Source organism: Conger conger, chromosome 1 (genome assembly GCF_963514075.1).
Source record: "Conger conger chromosome 1, fConCon1.1, whole genome shotgun sequence".
Lineage (NCBI taxonomy): Eukaryota > Metazoa > Chordata > Actinopteri > Anguilliformes > Congridae > Conger > Conger conger.
Window position 1 is genome coordinate 77,992,561 of NC_083760.1, and position 24,598 is coordinate 78,017,158.

At 40.3% G+C, this 24,598-nt stretch overlaps 1 protein-coding gene and 1 long non-coding RNA gene across 2 annotated transcripts; both read left to right on the forward strand.

Moving 5' to 3' along the window:
* Nucleotides 1-2,870: 2,870 nt before the first annotated feature.
* Nucleotides 2,871-9,801, forward strand: LOC133134002 (uncharacterized). The gene is made up of 7 exons (XM_061250389.1): nucleotides 2,871-3,000; nucleotides 3,700-3,726; nucleotides 5,331-5,615; nucleotides 6,205-6,486; nucleotides 7,548-7,829; nucleotides 8,060-8,361; nucleotides 9,784-9,801. Exons 1-7 carry the CDS (start codon nucleotides 2,949-2,951, stop codon nucleotides 9,799-9,801), a joined length of 1,248 nt encoding a protein of 415 aa, XP_061106373.1. The 5' UTR covers nucleotides 2,871-2,948.
* A 107-nt stretch (nucleotides 9,802-9,908) lies between these two features.
* On the forward strand, nucleotides 9,909-12,531 carry LOC133141841 (uncharacterized). The gene is made up of 2 exons (XR_009710133.1): nucleotides 9,909-10,017; nucleotides 10,841-12,531. It is a non-coding gene; the product is annotated as an uncharacterized LOC133141841 (long non-coding RNA).
* The last annotated feature ends 12,067 nt before the right edge of the window (nucleotides 12,532-24,598 follow it).

Sequence of the window (24,598 nt, forward strand, 5' to 3'; positions counted from 1 at the left end):
GAAAATTCCAAAACCATAAATGTATCTGTATTTTCCATCTAGCCAATTGCAGATATAGTCAATATCCCCTTGGTCATAGAACTCCACTGTCCAAAAAAACTATTAAAACATGTAAAAGAGCCAAGTTTGGTCAGCCTAATTAATCATTACGATGAACCTGACATTTGCACTTTTTATTGAAACAAGTTTATGAAGTGGCAATGATTGCGTTATTGATATTTGGAATGTTGCTCCATATCAGTACAGTACCAACATACAGAAAATTGTCACTAACAAATAAAAAATGTACTCCATTTTAAGTAAATTTGATAAAAACAAAACTACACTGCATGTTCTTTTTGACAATAGGTTCGGTTTTCTGAAAATCTAAATGTGTCATCAGCTACTGTATGCTTTTTGCCATAGATCAGACAATTTGTGTTTACTTTTTTGAAACCTTCAGCAGTTGGGTGAAAAATAAAGACTGTACATAACCAATATTATCTTCATTAGTGAGCTCAAGAGATGGAGCACAGTCCTCGGTTTGATGAGCCAATAGTTAACATGAACCGGGATACCCAGCAGTGGAACCTGTTGTGGTGCTTGCATATGAGAAGATCTTTATATAGTTTATCTACGGGGACGTTGTTTGGCTGTAATATGAGAAAACAATCCTAGAAACATGGATCTCACTTAAGGACTGACTAATGAACTGAGTGGTGTGGCAGCCTCTGACATGTGCAAATACACATACATGCAAATACACATTCATATATACATACAAATATACATTCATATATACATACAAATATACATAAATACATACATACATACAGTATTGTGCAAAGGTTTTGGGTAGGTGTGAAAAAATGCTGTAAAATAAGAAAGCTTTCAAAAATTGAAATGTTAATAGTTTATTTTTATCAATTAACAAAATGCATGAACAGAAGAAGTGAATGAACAGAAGAAAAATCTAAATCAAATCAATATTTGCTGTGACCACCCTTGGCCTTCAAAACAACATCAATTCTCCTAGGTATACTTGCACACAGTTTTTGAAGGAACTCGGCAGGTAGGTTGTTCCAAATATGTTGGAGAAGTAGCCACAGTTCTTCTGTGGATTTAGACAGCCTGAAATGCTTCTGTCTCTTCATGTAATCCCAGACAGACTTGATGATGCTGAGATCAGGTCTCTTTGGGGGTCATACCTTCACTTCCAGAAAACCTTGTTCTTCTTTACGCTGAAAATAGTTCTTAATGACATTAGCTGTATGTTTGGGGTCATTGTCCTGCTGCAGAATAAATTTGGGGCCAATCAGATGTCTCCCTCATGGTATTGCATGATGGATAAGTATCTGCCTGTACTTCTCAGCATTGAGGAGACCATTAATTCTGACCAAATCCCCAACTCCATTTGCTCCGGTTTGGTATAATATGTTAGTCACACACCTGACTATATACCTACAAAACCCCTGACTTTGTGCAAGTGTACCTAAAAGATTTGATGCTGGTTTGAAGGCAAAGGGTGGTCACACCAAATATTGATGTACAAAAATGGACTTGATTTTGATTTTTCTTCTGTATACTCACTTTGCACTTTGTTAATTGATAAAAATGATAATTTCTAGTTTTGAAAGAAATCTTATTTTCCAGCATTTTTTTACACCTGCCTAAAACCTTTGCACAATACTGTACATACATATATACATACAAACATACAAACATACATACATACATTACATACATACATATAGTACATACATATATACATACAAATATAAATACATACCGTCCATAAATAGATACATACATATAGTACATACAAACATACAGAACATAAATACATATTACATTACATTATTGGCATTTGGCAGACGCTCTTATCCAGAGTGACAGACAGTTGATTAGACTAAGCAGGAGACAATCCTCCCCTGGAGCAATGCAGGGTTAAGGGCCTTGCTCAAGGGCCCAACGACTATACGGATCTTATTGTGACTACACCGGGGATCGAACCACCAACCTTGTGTGTAGTAGCATATAGTACATACATACATACATACAAAAATACATACATACACACATTTAAACAGTACATATATACATACATACAAACATGCATACATACACTGAGCACTCATGCGGTAGCAACTAAATGCATAAAAGTATGCAGACATGGTCAAGAGGTTCAGGGATTTTTTCATACCAAATGTCAGACTTTGACCGTGGAATGATTGGTGGTGCCAGACAGGGTGGTTTGAATATCTCAGAAACGGCTGATCTCCTGGCATTTCCATGCACAACAGTCTCTAGAGTTGGCTCACTGAGTGTATATAATTGGCTGAGACATGTATATGTGAATAAATGTGCTACAGGCATATTAATTTCTTACTTGGGGCCTCAATCCTGGGAAAAATGTGATAGAAGTCGAAAAACACAAAAAAGTTTGTGTTTTAGCACTAGTTTGCTTGGCATGCAAATTAATTAATACATTGTGGATAATTGTGGACTTCAGTTATACAAATGCTAAAAGCCAAAAGTCATGACATTCTCACCATACTATCATTGCAGTGTAAGCTGTTCACTTCCCCAGTATTCATCCACTGGTGGGAAAATTATTTCAGCAAGTAAGAGGAACTCAAGATAATTTAAGTTTGAGACGGCAAAACACAGAGTTTACCACGGCACAGAACATATAACATGAGTGCTCTGGCTGTGAATCTGACTTAAAATCAGAACAAATGAACTTCACTGCAATGATTTTACCAAACTCAACATCAACCTTAATAAAGAGTACTGACTTTAAATGTTAAATTTCTCAACTCTTCTTAGAAATGGTAGACTATATGTTTTGCTTGAAGGGCGCTTGTGTTTTCTTCCTGTTACACAAGCATACTGACAACTTCCTCATTTGCATCACATCGCAAACAGTCTTGAACATCCTGATATTATTTTTCTTTTGGACTTCAAACATGGCATCAAATCTCTCCTCTCTGCTTGTGCTCATCGTCTTTCTGCCAGACAGTAAGTGATCTTTTTTATTTATCTGCTTGGTTTTTACAGTTTTTTACAAAAAATCTGAATGCTGTAAAAAACATGAGTATGAATCATATCCAAATAGAACACGGGATCGCCACTTACAAAATTAGTGGCCACTTACAAAATAAACTAGCGAGGTCATGGCCTACTTATTTTTTGAGAGCAAAAATATCCTAGTTTCATGCAACATCCGACCTATTTCACATCTGGCCAAACAATTACAAAAGTAGGCTAATGAAAAAATACATTGGATACATTGGTAGCTAGATGCAGTGTAGTGAATGAAAAGACAATATTTCAAAGGTAATGTGTGTATTTCATTTTGAAATGCTAATACTTTTAAAGTTAAATTGAATCATTGTGAACAAGTGATTTGGTTCAGTGATCAAATTATTTTTGGTTTATGTATATTGTATCCAAGCAATTGAAAAAAGTGTTTAGAGTTTTGAAAAACTATTATTCGTTTTTAGTTTTGTGTCTACAGTTTTGAAAAATGACCTCAAGATTCTGAAATTAGTGTCAAAATGATTGTAAAAAAATAGCAGCTTACAAGGAACTCCAGTGCATGTCATTCTGAAAGCAAGTTTTCTGGTGTGAGAAAATATAAACCTACAACAGAGCAAAATGAGAAACCTGCCCTTCCTGATTGATTTGTAATCACCCTCTTCTGTTGGGCTCACACAGATCTCTGTGGACACTCTGAAACTAAAGGTTAGTAATGCTGGAATCTTTGTGAATAGAGAAAGTTTAATTCAATTACACAAATCATTTATGAATGTGTATTATATTATATTGAACTGCAAGTGTATCTACATTTTTGACCAGTGTGAAGGTGTGAAACCCAGTTTTTGGAAAACACTCATAGTTGTTAGGCTGGTGTGGCTGGACACAATATTTAGAAATGATTGTGTTATTATTTGAAATTATGAAGTTGTTAATAATTTTAGATCTGCACATTGGATTAAAGGTTGGGTCAATGAGGTATCTATGAACCCTGATTTCTGACTTATATGAAACCACCAGGCCCAAATGGCTATGTGTGATGAAAGTCAGTTCGGTTTATGAATGACCTGAGAAGGAAAGAGGGAGAAGGTGCTAGACTGTACATCAACAAATTAGTTAAAAACTTAAGTCCACTGCAGTCTGTAACATGTGGACACCAACACAATTTCAACTGTTTTGCCTCTGTTCTCCAGCATATTTGATTTCATTGCAGACTGTCACCTTTAATTTGAGGGTATTTACGTCCTCTGTAGCAATTTCAGGGCAGCATAATATTTTGGCCAAATGGCTTTAGAGGTGTTTCCAATTAGTCAGGTGTGTTTAATCACTTCCTTAGAGCAGGCATAAGAGAGCTTTAAGCATCTAGTCATGACTCTAGACTTTGTCAACATGAGGACCAGGGTTGACATAGGAACTTATGAGGCTGAGAAATAAGAAAACCAGCCAGAGACAAAGGCCAAACAATAGGATAACCAAAATACACTGTCTGGAACATCATTAGAAGAAAGAGGACACAGCACCACGTGAGCATAGATGTTAAAGTGTTTGACATGTTTTACATGCACATCAATATGACACTTTCAATGGACATGAGAGGAGAGTAATAACAACATCAAAAACACAAATACTACAGTTCAACAGTGAATAAACATCATCATCAAAAACACAAATACTACAGTTCTACAGTGAAAAAACATAATCAAAAACACAAATACTACAGGTATACAGTGAATAAACACAATCAAAAACACAAATACTACAGTTCTACAGTGAAAAAACATAATCAAAAACACAAATACTACAGGTATACAGTGAATAAACACAATCAAAAACACAAATACTACAGTTATGCAGTGAATAAACATCATCATCAAAAACACAAATTCTACAGTTATACAGTGAAATAACATAATTAGCATACACACTAGTGCAAAATTCTAACATCATAAAAATGCGCACACAGGGCCCATTAAAGCAAAAACATGATTCAGCAGAAGTGAAAGATTTTGTGTTACTGAATTCCTTGGACTGGTGGCTTGTAACATCTTAAAGTGTTTTCTCAGTCTATAAACATTCAGTGTATTCATCAATTAAGGGTAAATTACGAAAGTCACATTGCATTTATCTAATTATCAGGTATTTGTTTTTCATATGTGTGTTGATTTAAAAGTATATTGCAAATATGCCCTAAATGGTGTGATGTTAGTCCAAAACACATGTACTGTATGTGAAAATTGTAATCCCCTTCTTCCATTTTCTTGAAATTTATATTGTGCGTATATGAGGGTAGCATGCATGTCCTTTCTCAACAGAAAAGTTACGGAAACCAAACATTTCTGTGGAAAGATCGGAGCATAACAGGGTGGTGGTTGACATAGCCTGTGAGACAAAGCTGGAAAACCCCACATCTGAAACTATCACCTGTTTTCTGTACATTGGAGACTCAGCTGAGGCTTCAAGAACAGCACAGAACAAAGGGGAACACTGTACCTTTATTGTGGGTACTAGTGACGTGCAGGGCAGGAAGGTGAGCTGTGATTATAGTGTGAATACGGAACCTGAGTCTCTTTCTCCACGCAGTGGCCGGGCCACAGTAGGTAAGTCACTCTTTAACATTGTTGGTTAAAATTATTTTTTGCCCTTGCATTGTGTTCTTGGTTTATTTATGCATTTATTTATCTACTTATGTATCGCACTGTGTACAGTATAGCAGTGGCTGTGCAAGATATCATGGTCTAGTGAAGTATAATATTTCCAGACAAAATTAACAATTCCCCATCACACTCACAGTATCTTGACCTTCAAGTGGGCGTACCTGTGACTAGCATTGAAATGTGTCAATTTCCTGTGTGTCACGTCTAGTCAAATACAACATGCTACAGCACCATCTATAGGCAGATACAATTAGTGAAGCTTATCATTGAAGCACAAACAGCTCATATTGTGACTAATATCAGCTTCAAATCAATATTCTCTCATTCTCTCCTTATTCAGCATATTGGTAATTTGAAAGGTATAACTGTCAGTCAGTCCTATAACCTTCCATTTTAGAAAAGGCTGTGTGGGGTTGAGCCACGTTTTTTGTAGAAATGTGCCTACAATAAAGCTGTTTAGATGACAATAAATCATAACTGAACAATGGATTAAACTTATTTATGGACTAAATGGATTATTTAACTTTTGCAGGTAGAGTGCCCAAGGCAGAGTTAGGATTGAGTCGTGCAGTGATTTTAGTAGAGGAGTCAATGACACTGAGGTGCAGGGGACCTGACTCTCCCCCTGTGTCCCACTGCACTTTCACCATTAATGAGAGAGCGATCAGTGGCTCAGATTGTGAGCGCTCAGTCACTGGAGCTGAGCTGCTCAGTGGGAGACCCAGCGCACTCAATGAGCTGAGCATGAGATGTTCCTACAGTCTGGAGGGAAGACCATCTCTACCTAGTGACTCCTCTACAGTAACTGTGCTGGGTAAAAATGAATCTTTAATATCTCATGATGTTCCAAAATGTGTGGTCGTAAAAGGACAGCAGATGCTCAAGTCAGAGAATATGAATAGTAATTTCTAAATTTTTCCTTTCTTGTGCATTAATTAATAAACAATTACTGTTTGTCCTCTAAAAAGGTAAAAGTATGTATAAAAAGAGCTATAATGCCTGTATGGTTCACCTTATATTTCTACATTCACCTGATTTGGATGTACATACATCAAATTAGATTGAGCAGTCTGCAATTAAACCTCATATTAATTGTTTCATCACAAAATCAAATGTAATTCAACAAATGATTGCAACAGTGTACACACTGGGGAAAGGCACTGCAAATACCTTACTGAAATGCACAGTCTAAAAGGGAGGCATTTCATTCAATTCTTTACCTCTTTAAATCTTCTGTTTGAAATAAACAGATATGTAATACATTCAAATGTACCAGTTTAGAATTGTCCAGGTTCCCATAAACATTATATTTCACCTGTATAAAACTACCCTAATCAATTATTTTCTCTATGCAGTTTATAATGTACACAGCCACAATGAATTACCAACTTTTACGGGGAGTGCTCATTGTATCTTGCTCCTCAGTAATTATCCTGAGATGCTGTGCATCAACATTGCACAACTGTAGAAGATGTATTCATTGTGTAAAAGTCTTCCATTGATTTTCTGTTATATGCTTGGAAATCAACATCACTCAATTGCTTTGCATTTAAACCATGAAGTCAAGCCAAATTTTAATATTAATTATTTAACAATACCTAATTTACATTGTTGAGGCCAGTGGAACACATATCAGCACTTATGTTAATGGTGTCCCAAAAATGTCTCTAATGCCCCCATGCTTACAGCTCTTATTTCCTGAGCTATCATTTTCCATGCAGTCCCTAAGAAAAATCTTACAGCAAAGAAACAAAACTTTATCTGATGTTTGTAGTCAGGTAGTGATAGGAAAGTGCTTACAATAAGGTTTAATAGAAAATCAATCATAACTGAATAATGAAACTAAATGGAAACTAAATAATTGAACTTTTGCAGGTAAACTGCCCAAGGCAGAGTTAGGATTGAGTCGTGCAGTGATTTCCATAGAGGACTCAGTGAAACTGAGGTGCAGGGGACCTGACTCTTCCCCTGTGTCCCACTGCACTTTCACCATTAATGAGAGAGCGATCAGTGGCTCAGATTGTGAGCGCTCAGTCACTGGAGCTGATCTGCTCAGTGGGAGACCCAGCGCACTCAATGAGCTGAGCATGAGATGTTCCTACAGTCTGGAGGGAAGGCCATCTCTATATAGTGACCCCACTACAGTAACTGTGCTGGGTAAGAGTTCATTGTTAAAATCTTTTGATGATTTCATGTTTCACCAGTATAAAACTACCCTAATCAATGTGTGCATGGGGTAAGGGATGCAGTTCTGTCACTCTAGCTCCTCCTGTCAGATCCCAACAAGTAAACCCATCAGGATACCCCTGTACATTTAGTCACAGGACACAACCACACTGAGACCCTGTGAATGCCTTTCTCTGTATGATGCATTATTTGTGTTCCAGATCTAAAGAAGCCCAGCATCTCAGTCTCCATGAAAAACAATCAGGCACACATTCACTGTGAAGCCCCACCTGACATCACTGGAGCAGAGTTCTTCCTGTACTCAACATTGAGTAAAACACTTGTGAACAGCACCCTGGCTGGAAAGGAAGAGCGAGCAGCCATTTTCACTGTCCCCCGCAGCTCTGACTCCACTCTGATATACTGCTGCCGTTATCAGTTTAAGAGGATCAACTCTGAACTGAGTGACCGTGCTGAAGTTAAGAACAAGGACCAGAGAGGAGGAACAGAGGATCAAAGTACAGTACTATTCTTTTCTCTATGTATCCTACTGTAAAATCCAGATATACCAGTTTGACCAGCTTGAAAACTGAGCTGGTCAAACTGGCCATAAGCTGGTCTAGCTGGTCTGAACTGGTCAACCAACTAAACCATGTCAAGCTGAGAGCTGGTCTGAACTGGTCAACCAGCTAAACCATGTCAAGCTGAGAGCTGGCTTGAACTGTACTGTGACAGAGAGCTGGAGCCAATATCAATGTATGACAATGAGGTTCCATTTTGAAAAACTGGCCAATGGAACAATTTATGGATTTGCCGCATCAATTGTCCTGTAGTGTTTCACTTTGTATTGTGTCATTATTTATCTACTGTGTCTTATTTATTTATTGAACTGTGTTTGACCAGGTATTAGTTGTGAGTGTTCTTCTATCCCAATGAAGCACTCTTAATTGCTTAAATACAAAATAAAATACCAATGTATGTATTATGACACGTGGAGATACTGTAACTCCTTCAAAATGTATAAACTGCTTCTCTTCTCACAAATACTCTTTACAAATTTCAGAGGGGCTGAAGGCTGGAGTAATTATCATCGTGGTGGGGATTCTTATGGGAATGACAGGTGTCAGTCTGTATTGGATACACAGTGCGTATTTCCGATGAGTACTCTGTAGTGCCTGGGATTCCCAAATGTTTGTGACCACTCTATGGCATGATACCATAATTACATAATTACATTACTAAATGGCTAACATTTGATGCCTTCATCCAACACATACTACAGGCTACAATACAGTGGCTATTTAACAGACGAGCGCATATCTACTGTAATTTGTGCTGTCATTGTATCATGGTTCAATACATAATGTTAGTTAATGTAAAATGTGAAATATGCTACTACACTGTAAATAAACAACACACCTGTAAAATACACAATATAAATGTAATCAATAATATTATGTTATATTTATTCAATAACAATACTAATATTATTTAGATATGGTGTATTTCAGTGTAATTGTTTTAGACAGTTTTTAGGAAGTTCTACATGGTAAAACCCATGAACAGACAAGAACATTAAAGCTCCTGATCTCAGAACTGTAGAAAGGGCTGGTTAGAGGCGTGCAATCCTCAGGTCTTCTTATGCAATTATATGAATCAACCTCCAGTGACTTGCAACTGAAAATTTTGAATTATATGAAAAACATACATTTCTTTTTGTTCTTTTTCAGAAAAAAGGAAATCCAACAAGTGAGATATATATATTTTTAAACCTGCTACCCTACTCTCAATCTGTCACATGGTGTCTGTTCAAGCAAACTAAAATTACATTTATTTAATTTTCTCTGTCTGATACTCACTGTTTCGGTCCATGACTATGACTATAAAGCATAAAGCCCTATAAACTATATCTCTAACACAATTCTGTGTTGTCTATGTTGTTCAGGGTGCCCACTACTCCTAATACAGCTCTGTGTAAGTAGCCGTAATCTTCAAGCCTCCATTCAACTATTCCGTATGTAGACCTGCTACCATGCTACCTATTCTTTTGCTTTAGTTTCAGCTCAACCTTTAATGCTGTTGTTACTGTTACACACAGCATGTAATTTCACTGTTTTATATTTGTGCTCCAGGTGCTACTTTTGATGTGTCCAAAGGAGCAGAAATCAGCAATGCCATTGTAAGCATAAGAAAAGGACAAAATGGATGTGGTACTAAAATTATGACCCAATGAAATATAAAATAATGATTTAAAATGTTCTGGGATCATTAAATGCACTGTGTGAGGACATAATTGTAGAGCTGGACTTTATTCATTACTGTCACTACTGTATAATTACATCTGCCAAACTCAGCCTAACTGAGTGTCTGTCAATGGAGCGATGTCATCCATCGTAATGAATATGTGTCCTATACACTCGGTGAGCACTTCATTAGGTATTTATTAGACTTATTTTTTAGAGTTATTAAGTCTTCTGCTGCTATAGCCTATCCACTTAGAGGTTTGACGTGTTGTAGGTTCAGAGATGCTCTTCTGCATACCACTGTTCTGATGTGTGGTTACTTGTGTTACTGTCACCTTCCTATCAGCTTCTCCGTTGACCTCTCGCATCAACAAGGCTTTTCTGTCCGCAGAACTGCTGCTCACTGGATGTTTTTTGTTTTTCACACCATTCTGAGGAAACTCTAGAGACTGTTGTGTGTGAAAATCCCAGCAGATCAGCAGTTACAGAAATACTCAAACCAGCCCGTCTGGCACCAACAATCATGCCACAGTTGAAATCGCTGAAATCACATTTGTTCCCCATTCTGATGGTTGATGTGAACATTTAATGAAGCTCCTGACCCGTATCTGAATGATTTGATGCACTGCATCGCTCCCACATGTTTGGCTGATTAGATAATCACATGAATGAGTCGGTGTTCCTAATAAAGTGCTGAGTGAGTGTATATTGCATGTGCCTGGGCTGGGGTGGTGACTGTGTGCCTCTCTCTCCTCACAGGCTCCTCCTGAAGTGACTTACAGCACTGTCACCCACCTTCCCTCTGCAACCTCTGCCTTTCAGCCCCAGCAGGACAACGTGGTTTACAGCAGTCTGAAGACAGAATGAGAGAATTCATACAAAAAACACAGGAGTCCTTTTAGTCCTTGAGATGTCTTGACCAACAGAGCATTGCAATGCTTATATAGATATATACAATTAAAATGGAAATGTTTCATTTTACATTCTTTTCATTTAACATTTTCAAACTCTACCACCTTTTCAAACTCTACATTAGTCCTCCCTCCTGATTTCTCCCGCCCCCCTTTCTGATATCCCTATCCCTCTTGTCTAACAAAAAAAAAAATTGCACTTATGATGGCTATATGTTTAGAACAGCACCTTTGTATTTTCCTAGTTATGGATGTGATGCTTTGACTTGTGGAAGAACCTATGCACTTGTAAGTCGCTTTGGATTAAAAGCGTATGCCAAATGACTAAAATGTAAATGTAAATGTCTTTGACAATATCTTGGAAATATCATTGAATTATTAATCTTTTGTTAATAAGTCCTTTCTTTCTTTCGATGTTGTTTTGGGATTGTACCCCCAGAGCAGAGATCTTACACAGCACATATGAAACCAGATTTACTCACTCAGTTACTTTTCTATTATCTATGTGTACTGTTACTGTTATGTAAAATATTTAATTAATTGCACAATTTATACTTATTTTCACTGATCCTGAATCCCTTATGCTATTTGTTTTACTAGGAACACATTAATCAAGATTTCACAGATTCCACATCAATGTGAATGTGCCAGAGTAAGCTAATGAGTTCATTTTCATCTGTAGTCCCTAAGCGGCATGTCTATGGACTGTGGGAGGAAACCAGAGTACCTGGAGGAAACCCACACAGACACGGGGAGAACATGCAAACTCCACACAGAAAGGCCTGGGCGGGGCTCAAACCCAGGACCTTCTTGTTGTGAAGCAACAGTGCTACCCACTGTGCCCAATGTCATGTCATGTATTACAAATTTAGGGAATAACTCTTAACAGAACTGCACTTATATATTATGTAGTGCTTAATACAGTGCTGTTATGTTATGTTATGTTATGTTATGTTATGTTATGTTATGTTATGTTATGTTAATATGATATACTATGAGACTCACATCCATTTGTATAGATGTTGGACCCAGAGAACTTAAAAAAGCAAAATATTGTTTATTCACCTTGAAACCATGAATTATGTCAGTTTCTGTTTATGCCCACTAGAGGCCGCCAGTTCCCAAGCTCTAATGTATTTCATTTGTGTCTTTTTGGTCATCCCTCATCCTCATTATATTATTAGTTTCCCTTTGTATTCAGTTTACAGGTTCCGATCTTGTATTTGCTGGTTTTAGTGATGGGTTGGGTTGTTGCTATCTGCTAGCAATGCTGTTTCTAGGCTCTAGTTTTGCTCTCTTGTGTTCTCCTATTTGTTTTGTTGTGTTCCGAGTGAAAGTATTTTTGTTCACACTTATCTCTGTTTCCTAACTCCCTCTGTCTCTGCATTTGGATTCAGCCCAATGATAAATGTATGCTTTTGAGAGACACATAAGAGTTGTATAATTGGCTGTTCTTAGATTATAATTATTTTATTACAATTTAGTATTGAGTTCAAGTAGGTTGTGCTGTATTTGTGCAAAATGAATTCTGAAAAAATATTTGTTTCCTCTATCTCTGTGAATACATACATTATATTTCATGTTTGATTCTTCACTAAGAACAACCCTTGGTGCGATTTAAATCTCACTGCCTCACAGAGCATTCATTTGCTTTCTGCTCAGAGGTGCAGAGGATGCCCCTGTAAGGAGTCAGTGGGCTCTTCCCAATCGCTTGATTTTCTCCTCATTCTTCCTTTCCTTGCTCCAGACAAGGGCGGTTACCACATCCTGCGCCATTAGCGTTAGCGTTAGCTGCACAGCTCAGAGCGGTGAGAGCAATGAGCTGGAGGCAGTACAGAGACACACAGGACATACCTTGAACCTTAATGAAGAGTATTGACTTGTAAAATTGTAAAATTCCACAACTCTTCTTAGAAATGGTTGACTATATGTTTCTTTTGAAAGGCAGCATGGTTTGTCCTGTTGCACAAACATACTGAGTGCAACATTCTAACATCATAAAAATACACACACAGAGCCTGTAAAACTTATAGCATTGATAGCTTGAGTGATCAGATATATCAAGGGCTTCATTCTTTTCAGTATATTTGTGACAAGCTTTACTGAAACAATTTTTTTAAATAACATTTAATTTATTTGGCCCCAAACTTGCTTCTGCGAATGCTTAATGACCATACCTTATGTAAATGAAGGAAGAAATGGGTGAGCATTGTAAGTTGAGAGCACATCACTGTACATAACAGTCAATGTGAATAAATAAATGTGAGTGCTACAGCAATCAGGCATATTCATTTCTTAGCTTGGGCCTCAACCCTGGGAAGAATGTCATAGAAGTCTGAGATGAGCTGTTCACTTCCCCTTTACCCAGTATTCATCCACTGGTGGGAAAATTCTTACAGCAAGTAAGTTTGAGTAGTTTGAGGCCGCAAAAGAGAGAGTTTACAGAACATGAGTTCTCTGGCTGTGAATCTTACTTCAAATCAAAACGAATTAACTTCAATGCAATACATTTTTACCAAACTCAACATCAACCTAAATAAAGAGTTTTGACTTTCAATGTTAAATTTCACAACTCTTCTTAGAAATGGTAGACTTATATGTTTCGCTTGAAGGGCAGCATGTTTTTTCCTGTTGCACAAGCATCCTGGCAACTTCCTCATTTACACCACATTAAAAAGAGTCTAAAACTGCACATCCTGATATTATTTAGATTTTGGTCTTCAAACATGGAATCACATCTCTCTTCTCTGCTTCTGCTCATGATCTTTCTGCCAGACAGTAAGTGATCTCTTCTATTTATCTGCTTGGTTTTTAAAAGCAGCTGACAGGGAACTGCAGTGCATGTCATTCTGAAAGCAAGCCATGTTTTCTGGTGTGAGACAATAAAGAGAAACTAATATACAACAGAGCAAAATGAGAAACCTGCCTTTCCTGCATTTGTAATCACCCTCTTCTGTTGGGCTCACTCCAGGTCTCTGTGGACACTCTGAAGCTCAAGGTTAGTAATGCTGGAATTACGTTATCATTTATGAATGTGTAGTATAGCATATTGCATTGTATATGGATCTACATTTAGATTATTTGAACCTTCAATTCAACATTATTTATCTCCTTAAACAGCAGATCAGTGATTTGAAATTCATAACTTTAGATTATTATATTATTCCCCATGTCTGTGTGCGTTTACACGTACATGCAGACACGGGGAGAGGGTGTGAGAACATGTAGTACCTGGAGGAGACGCACACAGACACAGGGAGAGAGTGGAGGACACGCACACAGACACAGGGAGAGGGTGGAGGAGATGCACACAGACATGGGGAGAGGGTGGAGGAGACACACACAGACACAGGGAGAGGGTGGAAGAGATGCACACAGACATGGGGAGGGGGTGGAGGAGACGCACACAGACAGACACAGGGAGAGGGTGGAGGAGATGCACACAGACATGGGGAGAGGGTGTGAGAACATGTAGTACCTGGAGGAGACGCACACAGACACAGGGAGAGAGTGGAGGACACGCACACAGACACAGGGAGAGAGTGGAGGACACGCACACAGACACAGGGAGAGGGTGGAGGAGACGCACACAGACACAGGGGGAGGGTGGAGGAGGTGCACACAGACATGGGGAGAGGGTGGAGGAGACGCACACAGACAGACACAGGGAGAGGGTGGAGGAGACCCACACAGACCCGGGGAGAGGGTGGAGGAGATGCACACAGACATGGGGAGAGGGTGGAGGAGACGCACACAGACACAGGGAGAGGGTGGAGGAGATGCACACAGACATGGGGAGAGGGTGGAGGAGACGCACACAGACAGACACAGGGAGAGGGTGGAGAAGATGCACACAGACATGGGGAGAGGGTGTGAGAACATGTAGTACCTGGAGGAGACGCACACAGACACAGGGAGAGAGTGGAGGACACGCACACAGACACAGGGAGAGGGTGGAGGAGATGCACACAGACACAGGGAGAGGGTGGAGGAGATGCACACAGACACAGGGAGAGGGTGGAGGAGACACACACAGACACAGGGAGAGGGTGGAGGAGACCCACACAGACCCGGGGAGAGGGTGGAGGAGACACACACAGACACAGGGAGAGGGTGGAGGAGACCCACACAGACCCGGGGAGAGGGTGGAGGAGATGCACACAGACACAGGGAGAGGGTGGAGGAGATGCACACAGACCCGGGGAGAGGGTGGAGGAGACGCACACAGACACAGGGAGAGGGTGGAGGAGATGCACACAGACACAGGGAGAGGGTGGAGGAGACGCACACAGACACAGGGAGAGGGTGGAGGAGACGCACACAGACACAGGGAGAGGGTGGAGGAGACGCACACAGACCCGGGGAGAGGGTGGAGGAGACGCACACAGACACAGGGAGAGGGTGGAGGAGACGCACACAGATACAGGGAGAGGGTGGAGGAGACGCACACAGACACGGGGAGAGGGTGGAGGAGATGCACACAGACACAGGGAGAGGGTGGAGGAGACGCACACAGACACAGGGAGAGGGTGTTAGAACACCGTACCGTTTCTGGAGACATGTACACCTCTACTGATATACTGTATGCATAGACAAAAAAAAAATACAGCATATCATCACACAAACATTCAGATCGTGTGTCTTAAAATTCCGTATTGCTTTATACTTTTTTACAATCGTTTTCACACTTGTCTCAATACCATGTCCACTTCTTCAAAACTCTTCACACAATGTGCTTTTGAAACACACACCTGAGCACATCAGTTAACCTTTGGTGCAAAATGCACTTTAACCACCAAAACACTTCATATTTCACCCAAAAGTGACTCATGCTACCGTAACTATAGCATATGCTTTCTCCCATTAGACTACTTTGTCACTCAATGTACAATGAACTACAAAACATAAAGAACTTGGAGCATTGCTAAATACATATGCAAGGCGGAAATGATTAACATCTGGCATTGTCACTCAGGGCGCTGGTCAGCTTGCTGGCTTCCTCTGGTACTGTGGCAATATGTGGCTGTAAAGTAATTTAACCCCAGGAGCATGCACCATTAACCCCCACCATCTCCGCACCCATACGGGCAGGAGCCTGTGGGGGAAGACTCAGGCCTCCAGCTGTAAAACTCGTTATGACGGGGCAACGTCCTTTACGGCACGGGAAGGTTTCAGAGGGCACGGCCTGTTGGGCCCTGACCTTCTCCTGAACCCCCCTTCATTGCTCTCTCCCTCTTTACTCAGTCACTAAATGATGTGTACAGCATTGGATGTTTCATGACAAAGTCAGTTTAGATAATATTCATGTTTGGTATTATTCTGATTGTTTCAGTGCGACTGGTGCAATGGTTTTATTTCTGCAACAGCAAAACCTGGACATCATAACCAACCAGGAACCAGGGAGAAACTGTGTGGAGCTCTGCTCCAGTGAAACCCATGTGCCTCAACCCCCCTGCGTTTCCTGGGGAGGCGTGGCTCCAAATTCCAGATGGGTGACCCATTTTTAGGGTTAACATCAAAGGCCAGATTTTGGATTTAAGGGCAGTAAACTAAGCAATCTGGGAGGATGCAATCAGTCTCTCCCGTGCACACCGTGCACGTAATTTCTATGTACAGGGTGTCTGTAGCCAGACTCCCGTATGTAGCTTTTATTACCAGGTATGACTTTTAAGACTCCGTAATTTGGTTTCCTTCTAATGTTTTTATATTGTATTTGGAACTAGTGTGTAATTACGTATGTAACCTGCCTGGTAAAATAAATAGTTGATCTGTGTGGTTTTGCTTACTGACACTCAATGTTATACAGGGAATGCTTGGTTTACCCCCTCAAACTGGTCTAGGGAGGATGAATATTTACGCTTAATGTATCACGGCATATAGCACCCGTAGACCTATGATGGTAAATCCATGTCGAGCACAGCTTGGGTCTGCTTGGGTCCCTAGGCTGTAAACAGATATACCCAAGAGTAGCTATTCCTGCGACCTCTGTGATGACTATAGATATCTAGTCAGTTTGTGAGACGTGCACATAACGTGCGATGTGACATGCGGCGGTACCAGCAGAGGATTGTTCAGATGAGTAAATCTCAGTACAGGATTCCTGTAGCGATCAAGTCAAAATTATCAATAAGAAATCTACCTAATGTGGATAACTAATCTAAATTATTATTCTAAAACGGAGTCAGATAAACGAAGGTGAATGTATTGGCCCTATTGTGGAGATTCTTGGTCAGCCTGGACCAGTAAAGAACGGAAGGCAGAGTGGTACTACTGCCTTTGTATCGTGGTTTATTTATTGGCTGAGCTAGAATCTCCGCATAGGGGGCACTCATTTTTAACCCTATTAGTATTCTTTCAGCAACACCAGAAGGACAAGCACGCTGATATCTTCAGCCCTTGCTAAATTCCGTCGTTGGGTTAGCGTGGGGTTTTACACATATATTATGTGTTTCCCTTTCCTCTATTTTTGCATCCACAAATATTTCAAGCCAAGCAGCTCAATAAACCTTTGATCTGTTGGTTTGCCTCTCACAATAGATGTCATGACTGAGTGTGGTAAATTTACAGTAAACTGTAAATGAATGAATGTTTTACTGTATCGGAAACACAGAATAACAATTTTTACTGTGTAATGTAAAACAATAGATGATAAAGAAACAAATCACAAAAGCAACAGTATTCTTCAGAGGGTTTACAGTATTTAGCAATATTTTCACTATATACAGTAATTCGCACATATATTGTCTGCCTATCAGTATCAAAAGTCTACTGTTGGCCTGCCCCATCCATCCTGTCCTATGGCATTTGGCCATAGATTTTCATCAACATCACTCCGAATGTTATCTCTTGCTATACACTGAGGAAAACATCTTTTTGCGTGCCTTATCCAGCCCTGGATGTGTTCCACTGTTATGTCCATACACCCAGCAGCCATTGCATCTAGAGCTGACATCTATTCATGTGGGTGGTGGTCCTAAACCTTCACATATACCTTCATGAACTTCATATTGGTACCTTGACACCCTCAGAGTTCCTGTCAAAGGGGACAGTGTACAACTGTTTCATCCTGATCAGATGTTTCTGTAGCACTCTTGAAATGGTTGTAGTGCTTACACTGTCAATGTTTGGAAATATGTTGTTGCTGCGATTATGTTGTTGCGTATTTCTCTTAGCCTGATGCTGTTGTTGACAATGACCATCCCAAGTATTGTATCCTCCTGTTGAGGCATAAACATTCTTCCCCTTCCCCCTGTGTGACTGTGTGAGGTAACCGCTCGGTCCTGTAGTGAGTCAAAGACAAATGTGCACTGATACATCTGCTTTTTCTGGAAACTTCTCAAATCACAGTACTGCTGTAATATACACATCAATTGAACTCCTTCAGTCAGAATGCTGTAAATACTGTATAGTACCTGTTGGTTTGCCTGAAAATCCTCACTATTGAAGCCACTGTGGATCTAGGCAAGTTTGCTTGAACCCTCAACCTGATTCCCTCAGGGACAGACCATGATTTACCACATGATCAATGACTGTGGCTCTGATTTCATCGAACACAACTGTTCTTGCTCTTCCACGTCTTCTTCCTCTACCCCTGGCGGCATCCATTTTCCCCACCAAGGCTAAAGAATGCAAATGCCAATCCAAAGGTGGCCCCTTTTGTGTATGTGGTAACGGGGCACAAACAACAAACACCTGGGTAGGTTGTTCACTGAAATGACAGCCAGGTGTTTCAGCAGTGCATATACAGCAGTAATAGTGGAAAAATCTCTTCAGTGACAACTACATCTATATTTACCCTATATACATGCACATTTCAATGCAAGTATGATCACTTTTGTATAGATGGTAACAAGGCTGCAAACAAAAAAATGTAATAAACAGAATAAACTTTCTGCTCAACTTTCTGCTTTCTACATATTTCAAGCATATAGTTTCATTTTTCTGCCAAAATGCAGCATATTTCCTTCCACAATCATCAGAATTTTATTGGGTTTTGAACTGAAAGTTAACTGTTTTGAACAGAGTATGGAAATGTCTGCAAAATTTGCTGGATTTGTACAAACTTTTGCTGGTAGTGAACACTGACTGAGAGAGGTATTCATGAATTTTGGAAGAAGTGGTGATTGAATGCCTTTAGTATGAAAGCAATGCAAAAATATCCACAGTTTAGTTCACATAGTCTAATGATATGGTGAATGTGTTAAGTGCTTTGAAAAAGTGGACATGGTATTGAGACAAGTGTGAAAACGATTGTAAAAAACTGTAAAAAAGCTGCCTGAATCCCCTGTGGATGAATTGTTTTCTCTCTGAAAATATATAATCAAGGTTCTGCCACATTTGACTAATGTTTAAGGTCTGTGACTGGACTGTGACTTGTGACTTGCAGAGAGCTGGAGTCTAGACTATAGGTTTAGAACAGCATTCCATGTGTATTTTCCTAGTTCTGGATGTGATGCTTTGACTTGTGGTAGAACCTATGCACTTGTAAGTCGCTTTGGATTAAAAGCGTCTGCCAAATGACAAAAATGTGAATGTAAATGTATTAACACATTAATATGTTTGTCAAACTAACAAACTAACAAACTGCAAACTGTGATATCCCAGATAAAATAGCATGGAGATAGAGCGTTAACTGGAGGAGTTTGACTCCACTCAGCCCACTGCACTGATAACCAAGCAACATTTGCCCCTGTTGTGCACCCACGGCTGTCATATGAGCGTTATTTATTGTCTCTGTGGTGTCAGTTCCAGCTAAACTGCTCAACGCCGAGGTCAGTGTGAGCACAAGGGCGGTTACCACATCCTGCTCCATTAGCGTTAGCTGCACAGCTCAGAGCAGTGAGAGCAATGAGCTGGAGGCAGGACAGAGACACACAGGACCTTGAACCTTAATAAAGAGTATTGACTTTAAATGTAAAACTCTTCTTAGAGATGGTAGACTATATGTTTCTCTTGAAAGGCAGCATGGTTTTTCCTGTTGCACAAGCATACTGACAACTTTGTCATTTTCATTATATTACAAAGAGTCTAAAACGTTATCGTTAAAAAGTTATTTACATAACTTATTATGTATTCACATCAATATGACACATATTAAGGACTGTGACTTTCAATGGTCATGAGAGGAGGGGAATGACAACATCAACAACACAAATACTACAGTTATACAGTCAATAAACATCATCATCAAAAACACCAATACTACAGTTATACAGTGAATAAACATCATCATCAAAAACACAAATACTACAGTTATACAGTGAATAAACATCATCATCAAAACACAAATACTACAGTTATACAGTGAGTAAACATCATCAGCGAGAGAGAGAGAGAGAGAGAGAGAGAGAGAGAGAGAGAGACGGTGAAATTGCTGATTAAAATCCAACATGATATGCAGATGTATTTCAATCTCTTTTGATGTGTCAGGATGTATCAAGGTCTGCAGAAAGGTTTTCCAGCTGGAAGCTATCTTCATTCTTTTCAGTATATTAGCGACTAAGCTTTATTGAAACCAATATTTTTTTACAATATTTAATTTTACCCCAAACTTGCTTCTGCTAATACTTAATAACACTCGTTTTGAAGATGTTATGTAAATAAGGGTAACATGGGTGAGCATTGTAAGTTTAGAGAACATCACTGTACATAACAGTCACGGTGACATCAGTAATGTCAGACAACTTGAATAGTTATATACAAACTTGTGGAAGATTTTGTGTTACTGAATTCCTTGGACTGGTGGCTTGTAACATCTTAAAGTGTTTACATTTCAATTTCAATTTCAATTTCAAGATATTCAGTGTATTTATCAATTAAGGGTAAATTATGAAAACACTTTTTTATGGGAAAGTCACATTGCATTTATCTAATTCTCAGGTATTTGTTTTTCATATGTGTGTTGATTTAAAAGTATATTGCAAATATTCCCTAAATGGTGTGATGCTGGTCCCAAACACATGAACTGTTTGTGAAAATTGTAATCCCCTTCTCCCAATGTTAAATTTTATATTATGTGTATATGAGAGTAACATGCATGTCCTTTCTCAACAGAAAGGTTACAGACACCAACCATTTCTGTGGATAGATCTGAGCATAACAGGGTGGTGGTTGACATAGTCTGAAAGACAAAACTGGAAAACCCCACATCTGAAACTATCACCTGTTACGTGTACATTGGAGACTCACCTGAGGCTTCCAGAACAGCACAGAACAAAGGGAAACACTGTACCTTTACTGTGGGTACTAGTGACGTGCAGGGCAGGGAGGTGAGCTGTGATTATAGTGTGAATACGGAACCTGAGTCTCTTTCTCCACGCAGTGGCCGGGCCACAGTAGGTAAGTCACTCTTTAACATTGTTGGTTAAAATTATGTTTTGCCCTTGCATTGTGTTCTTGGTTTATTTATGCATTTATTTATCTACTTATGTATCGCACTGTGTACAGTATAGCAGTGGCTGTGCAAGATATCATGGTCTTGTGAAGTGTAATATTTCCAGACAAAATTAACAATTCCCCATCACACTCACAGTATCTTGACCTTCAAGTGGGTATACCTGTGACTAACATTGAAATGTGTCAATTTCCTGTGTGTCACATCTAGACAACATGCTACAGCACCATCTATAGGCAGATACAATTAGTGAAGCTTATCATTCACATTTCAGTAATCGATGTACTTGTGAATGTGTGATAATCAAATATATTTTGATTATATTATATATATATATATATATATATATATATATATTTTGATATATATATTGAACCCCCTGAAACTTTTCTCCATTTTCTCCTCTCTCCTCAACGCACCGCCTCCTCCTCCTCAGTCCTCCTTCGCTGCTGATGACTTTGCTGATTTCTTCGATGAGAAGGTCACAGTCATCCGCAGATGCTTTACAACCACCGCCCCCCTCACTGTGCCCTTCCCCCCCTCTAGGCCCATCCCTTCCTTTTCCACTTTCTCCCCCCTTACAGACTCTGATGTTTCTCAACTCCTGCTCTGCCACCGCCCTACAACCTGTGCCCTTGACCCTATCCCCTCTTCTCTTCTCCAAACTATCACACCTGACATTCTCCCATTTGTCACCTCCCTTGTCAACTCCTCCCTGTTTTCCGGCTGTTTTCCGGCATCCTCCAAGAGGGCCCACATCACTCCGCTGCTAAAAAAGCCTACCCTGGATCCCTCCATCATCCAGAACTACCACCCGGTATCTCTTCTTCCTTTCCTTTCTAAAACTATAGAACGAGCCGCTTCTACTCAACTTTCTTCCTTCTTTTCTAACAACAACCTGCTAGACCCCCATCAGTCTGGCTTCAGATCGGGCCACTCGACAGAGACTGCGCTCCTCTCCGTCAGTGAGTCACTTCATGCCGCACGAGCAGCCTCCCTCTCCTCTGTCCTCATTCTTCTAGATCTCTCTGCTGCCTTCGACACTGTGGATCACTCCATCCTCCTGTCTGCCCTGTCAGCAACGGGCATCTGTGGCACAGCCCTGGACTGGATTGAGTCCTTCCTCTCTGGTCGCTCCTTCCAGGTTGCCTGGGCTGGTTCGGTATCGACACCTCAGCCCCTCGCCACAGGAGTTCCCCAGGGCTCAGTCTTTGGCCCACTTCTTTTTTCTCTCTACACTCGCTCCCTTGGCCCTGTGATCACTGCACATGGGCTATCCTACCACTGCTACGCGGACGATACCCAACTCTTCGTCTCGTTCCCGCCGTCTGATACGCAGGTTTCAGCCCGTATCTCTGTTTGCCTGAGGGACATCCAGAGCTGGATGGACAACCACCATCTAAAGCTCAACCCAGGTAAAACTGAAATGATATTCATCCCTGCTAATACCTCTCCCCATCTGGATCTCTCCATTTCCCTCGGGGATACCACACTCACGCCGTCACCCAGTGCAAGGAACCTCGGCGTGGTGATGGACAGCAGACTGTCCCTTTCCGAGAACATTGCGGCGGTGACCCGGTCTTGCAGGTTCTTCCTATACAACATACGGAGAATCCGCCCCTTTCTCACCCCCTACTCGACCCAGCTCCTGGTCCAAGCGATGGTTCTGTCCCGCCTGGACTACTGCAATTCCCTCTTGGCTGGCCTCCCAGCGTCCGCCATCAGACCCCTCCAACTCATCCAGAATGCAGCAGCTCGTCTGGTCTTCAACCTTCCCAAATACTCACACGTCACCCCCCTGCTTACTTCCCTCCACTGGCTGCCTGTCATGGCTCACATCAAATTCAAAACATTGGTGCTAGCCTTCCAAGCAGTTAAAGGGTCTTCCCCAGCTTATCTGCAAAAAATCATCAGACCCTACACCCCTGCCAGACCTCTTCGTTCAGCCTCCACAGGCCGCTTGGCACCTCCCCCTCTCAGAACCTCCACCTCACGCTCACGACTACTGTCTGTTCTGGCTCCACGGTGGTGGAACGAACTCCCTGTTCAGGTCAGAACTATAGAATCTCTCCCCACCTTCAAGCGCAAGCTGAAGACACACCTCTTCAAGCAGCACCTCTCCCCATCCCTCCCTACCTCCCTGTGAACCTTAATTGTTGTCTCTGTGACTTGCTTTGTGTATCGGTATTTTTAGTTGGCTAGGTAAGCAGTGTTTGGATAGTTAACTTTGGTGACTTTTGCTCTGTTTGTTTGTTTGTTCAAAAAAAAAAAAAAAAAAAAAAAAAGGCCCTTGTCCTTATCTTTGTTGTACAGGTAGCAGTTGAAATTGTACTTACCTCTAGGGTCTTTCAGCGAACTTATCCCTGGTTATGGGTATGCACTTTGTTGTACGTCGCTCTGGATAAGAGCGTCTGCCAAATGCCAATAATGTAATGTAATGTAACATAACTGAAGGGCAAACAGCTCATATCGTGACTAATATCAGCTTCAATTCAACATTCTCTTATTCTCTCCTAATACAGCATATTGGTTATAACTTTTATAATTTATAACTTTTAGTGAGTCCTATAACCTTCCATTTCAGAAAAGGCCGTGTGGGGTCGAGCCACGTTTTTTGTATAAATGTGCCGACAATAAAGCTGTTTAGATGACAATAAATCATAACTGAATAGTGGATTCAATTTAATTATGGACTAAATTGATTATTTTACTTTTGCAGGTAAACTGCCCAAGGCAGAGTTAGGATTGGCTCGTGCAGTGATTTCCATAGAGGAGTCAATGAAAGTGAGGTGCAGGGGACCTGACTCTTCCCCTGTGTCCCACTGCACTTTCACCATTAATGAGAGAGCGATCAGTGGCTCAGATTGTGAGCGCTCAGTCACTGGAGCTGAGCTGCTCAGTGGGAGACACAGCGCACTCAATAAGATGAGCATGAGATGTTTCTACAGTCTGGAGGGAGGACCATCTCTACATAGTGACCCCTCTACAGTAACTGTGCTGGGTAAAAATGAATCTTTAATATCTCATGATGTTCCAAAATGTGTGGTTGTAAAAGGAAAGCAGATGCTCAAGTCAGAGAATATGAATTGTATTTTCTAAATTTTTCCTTTCTTGTGCATTAATTAATAAACAATTACTGTTTGTCCTCTAAAAAGGTGAAGTATGTATAAAAATAGCTATAATGTCTGTATGGTTCACCTTATATTTCTACAT

What these genes read in the sequence shown, in the direction of transcription:
- LOC133134002 (XM_061250389.1), top strand. Translation starts at nt 2,949, where the DNA reads ATGGCATCAAATCTCTCCTCTCTGCTTGTGCTCATCGTCTTTCTGCCA. An exon ending in CTCTACAGTAACTGTGCTGG is followed by an intron (nt 6,487 to 7,547) that starts GTAAAAATGAAT and finishes GAACTTTTGCAG; the next exon opens with GTAAACTGCCCAAGGCAGAG. An exon ending in CACTACAGTAACTGTGCTGG is followed by an intron (nt 7,830 to 8,059) that starts GTAAGAGTTCAT and finishes TTTGTGTTCCAG; the next exon opens with ATCTAAAGAAGCCCAGCATC.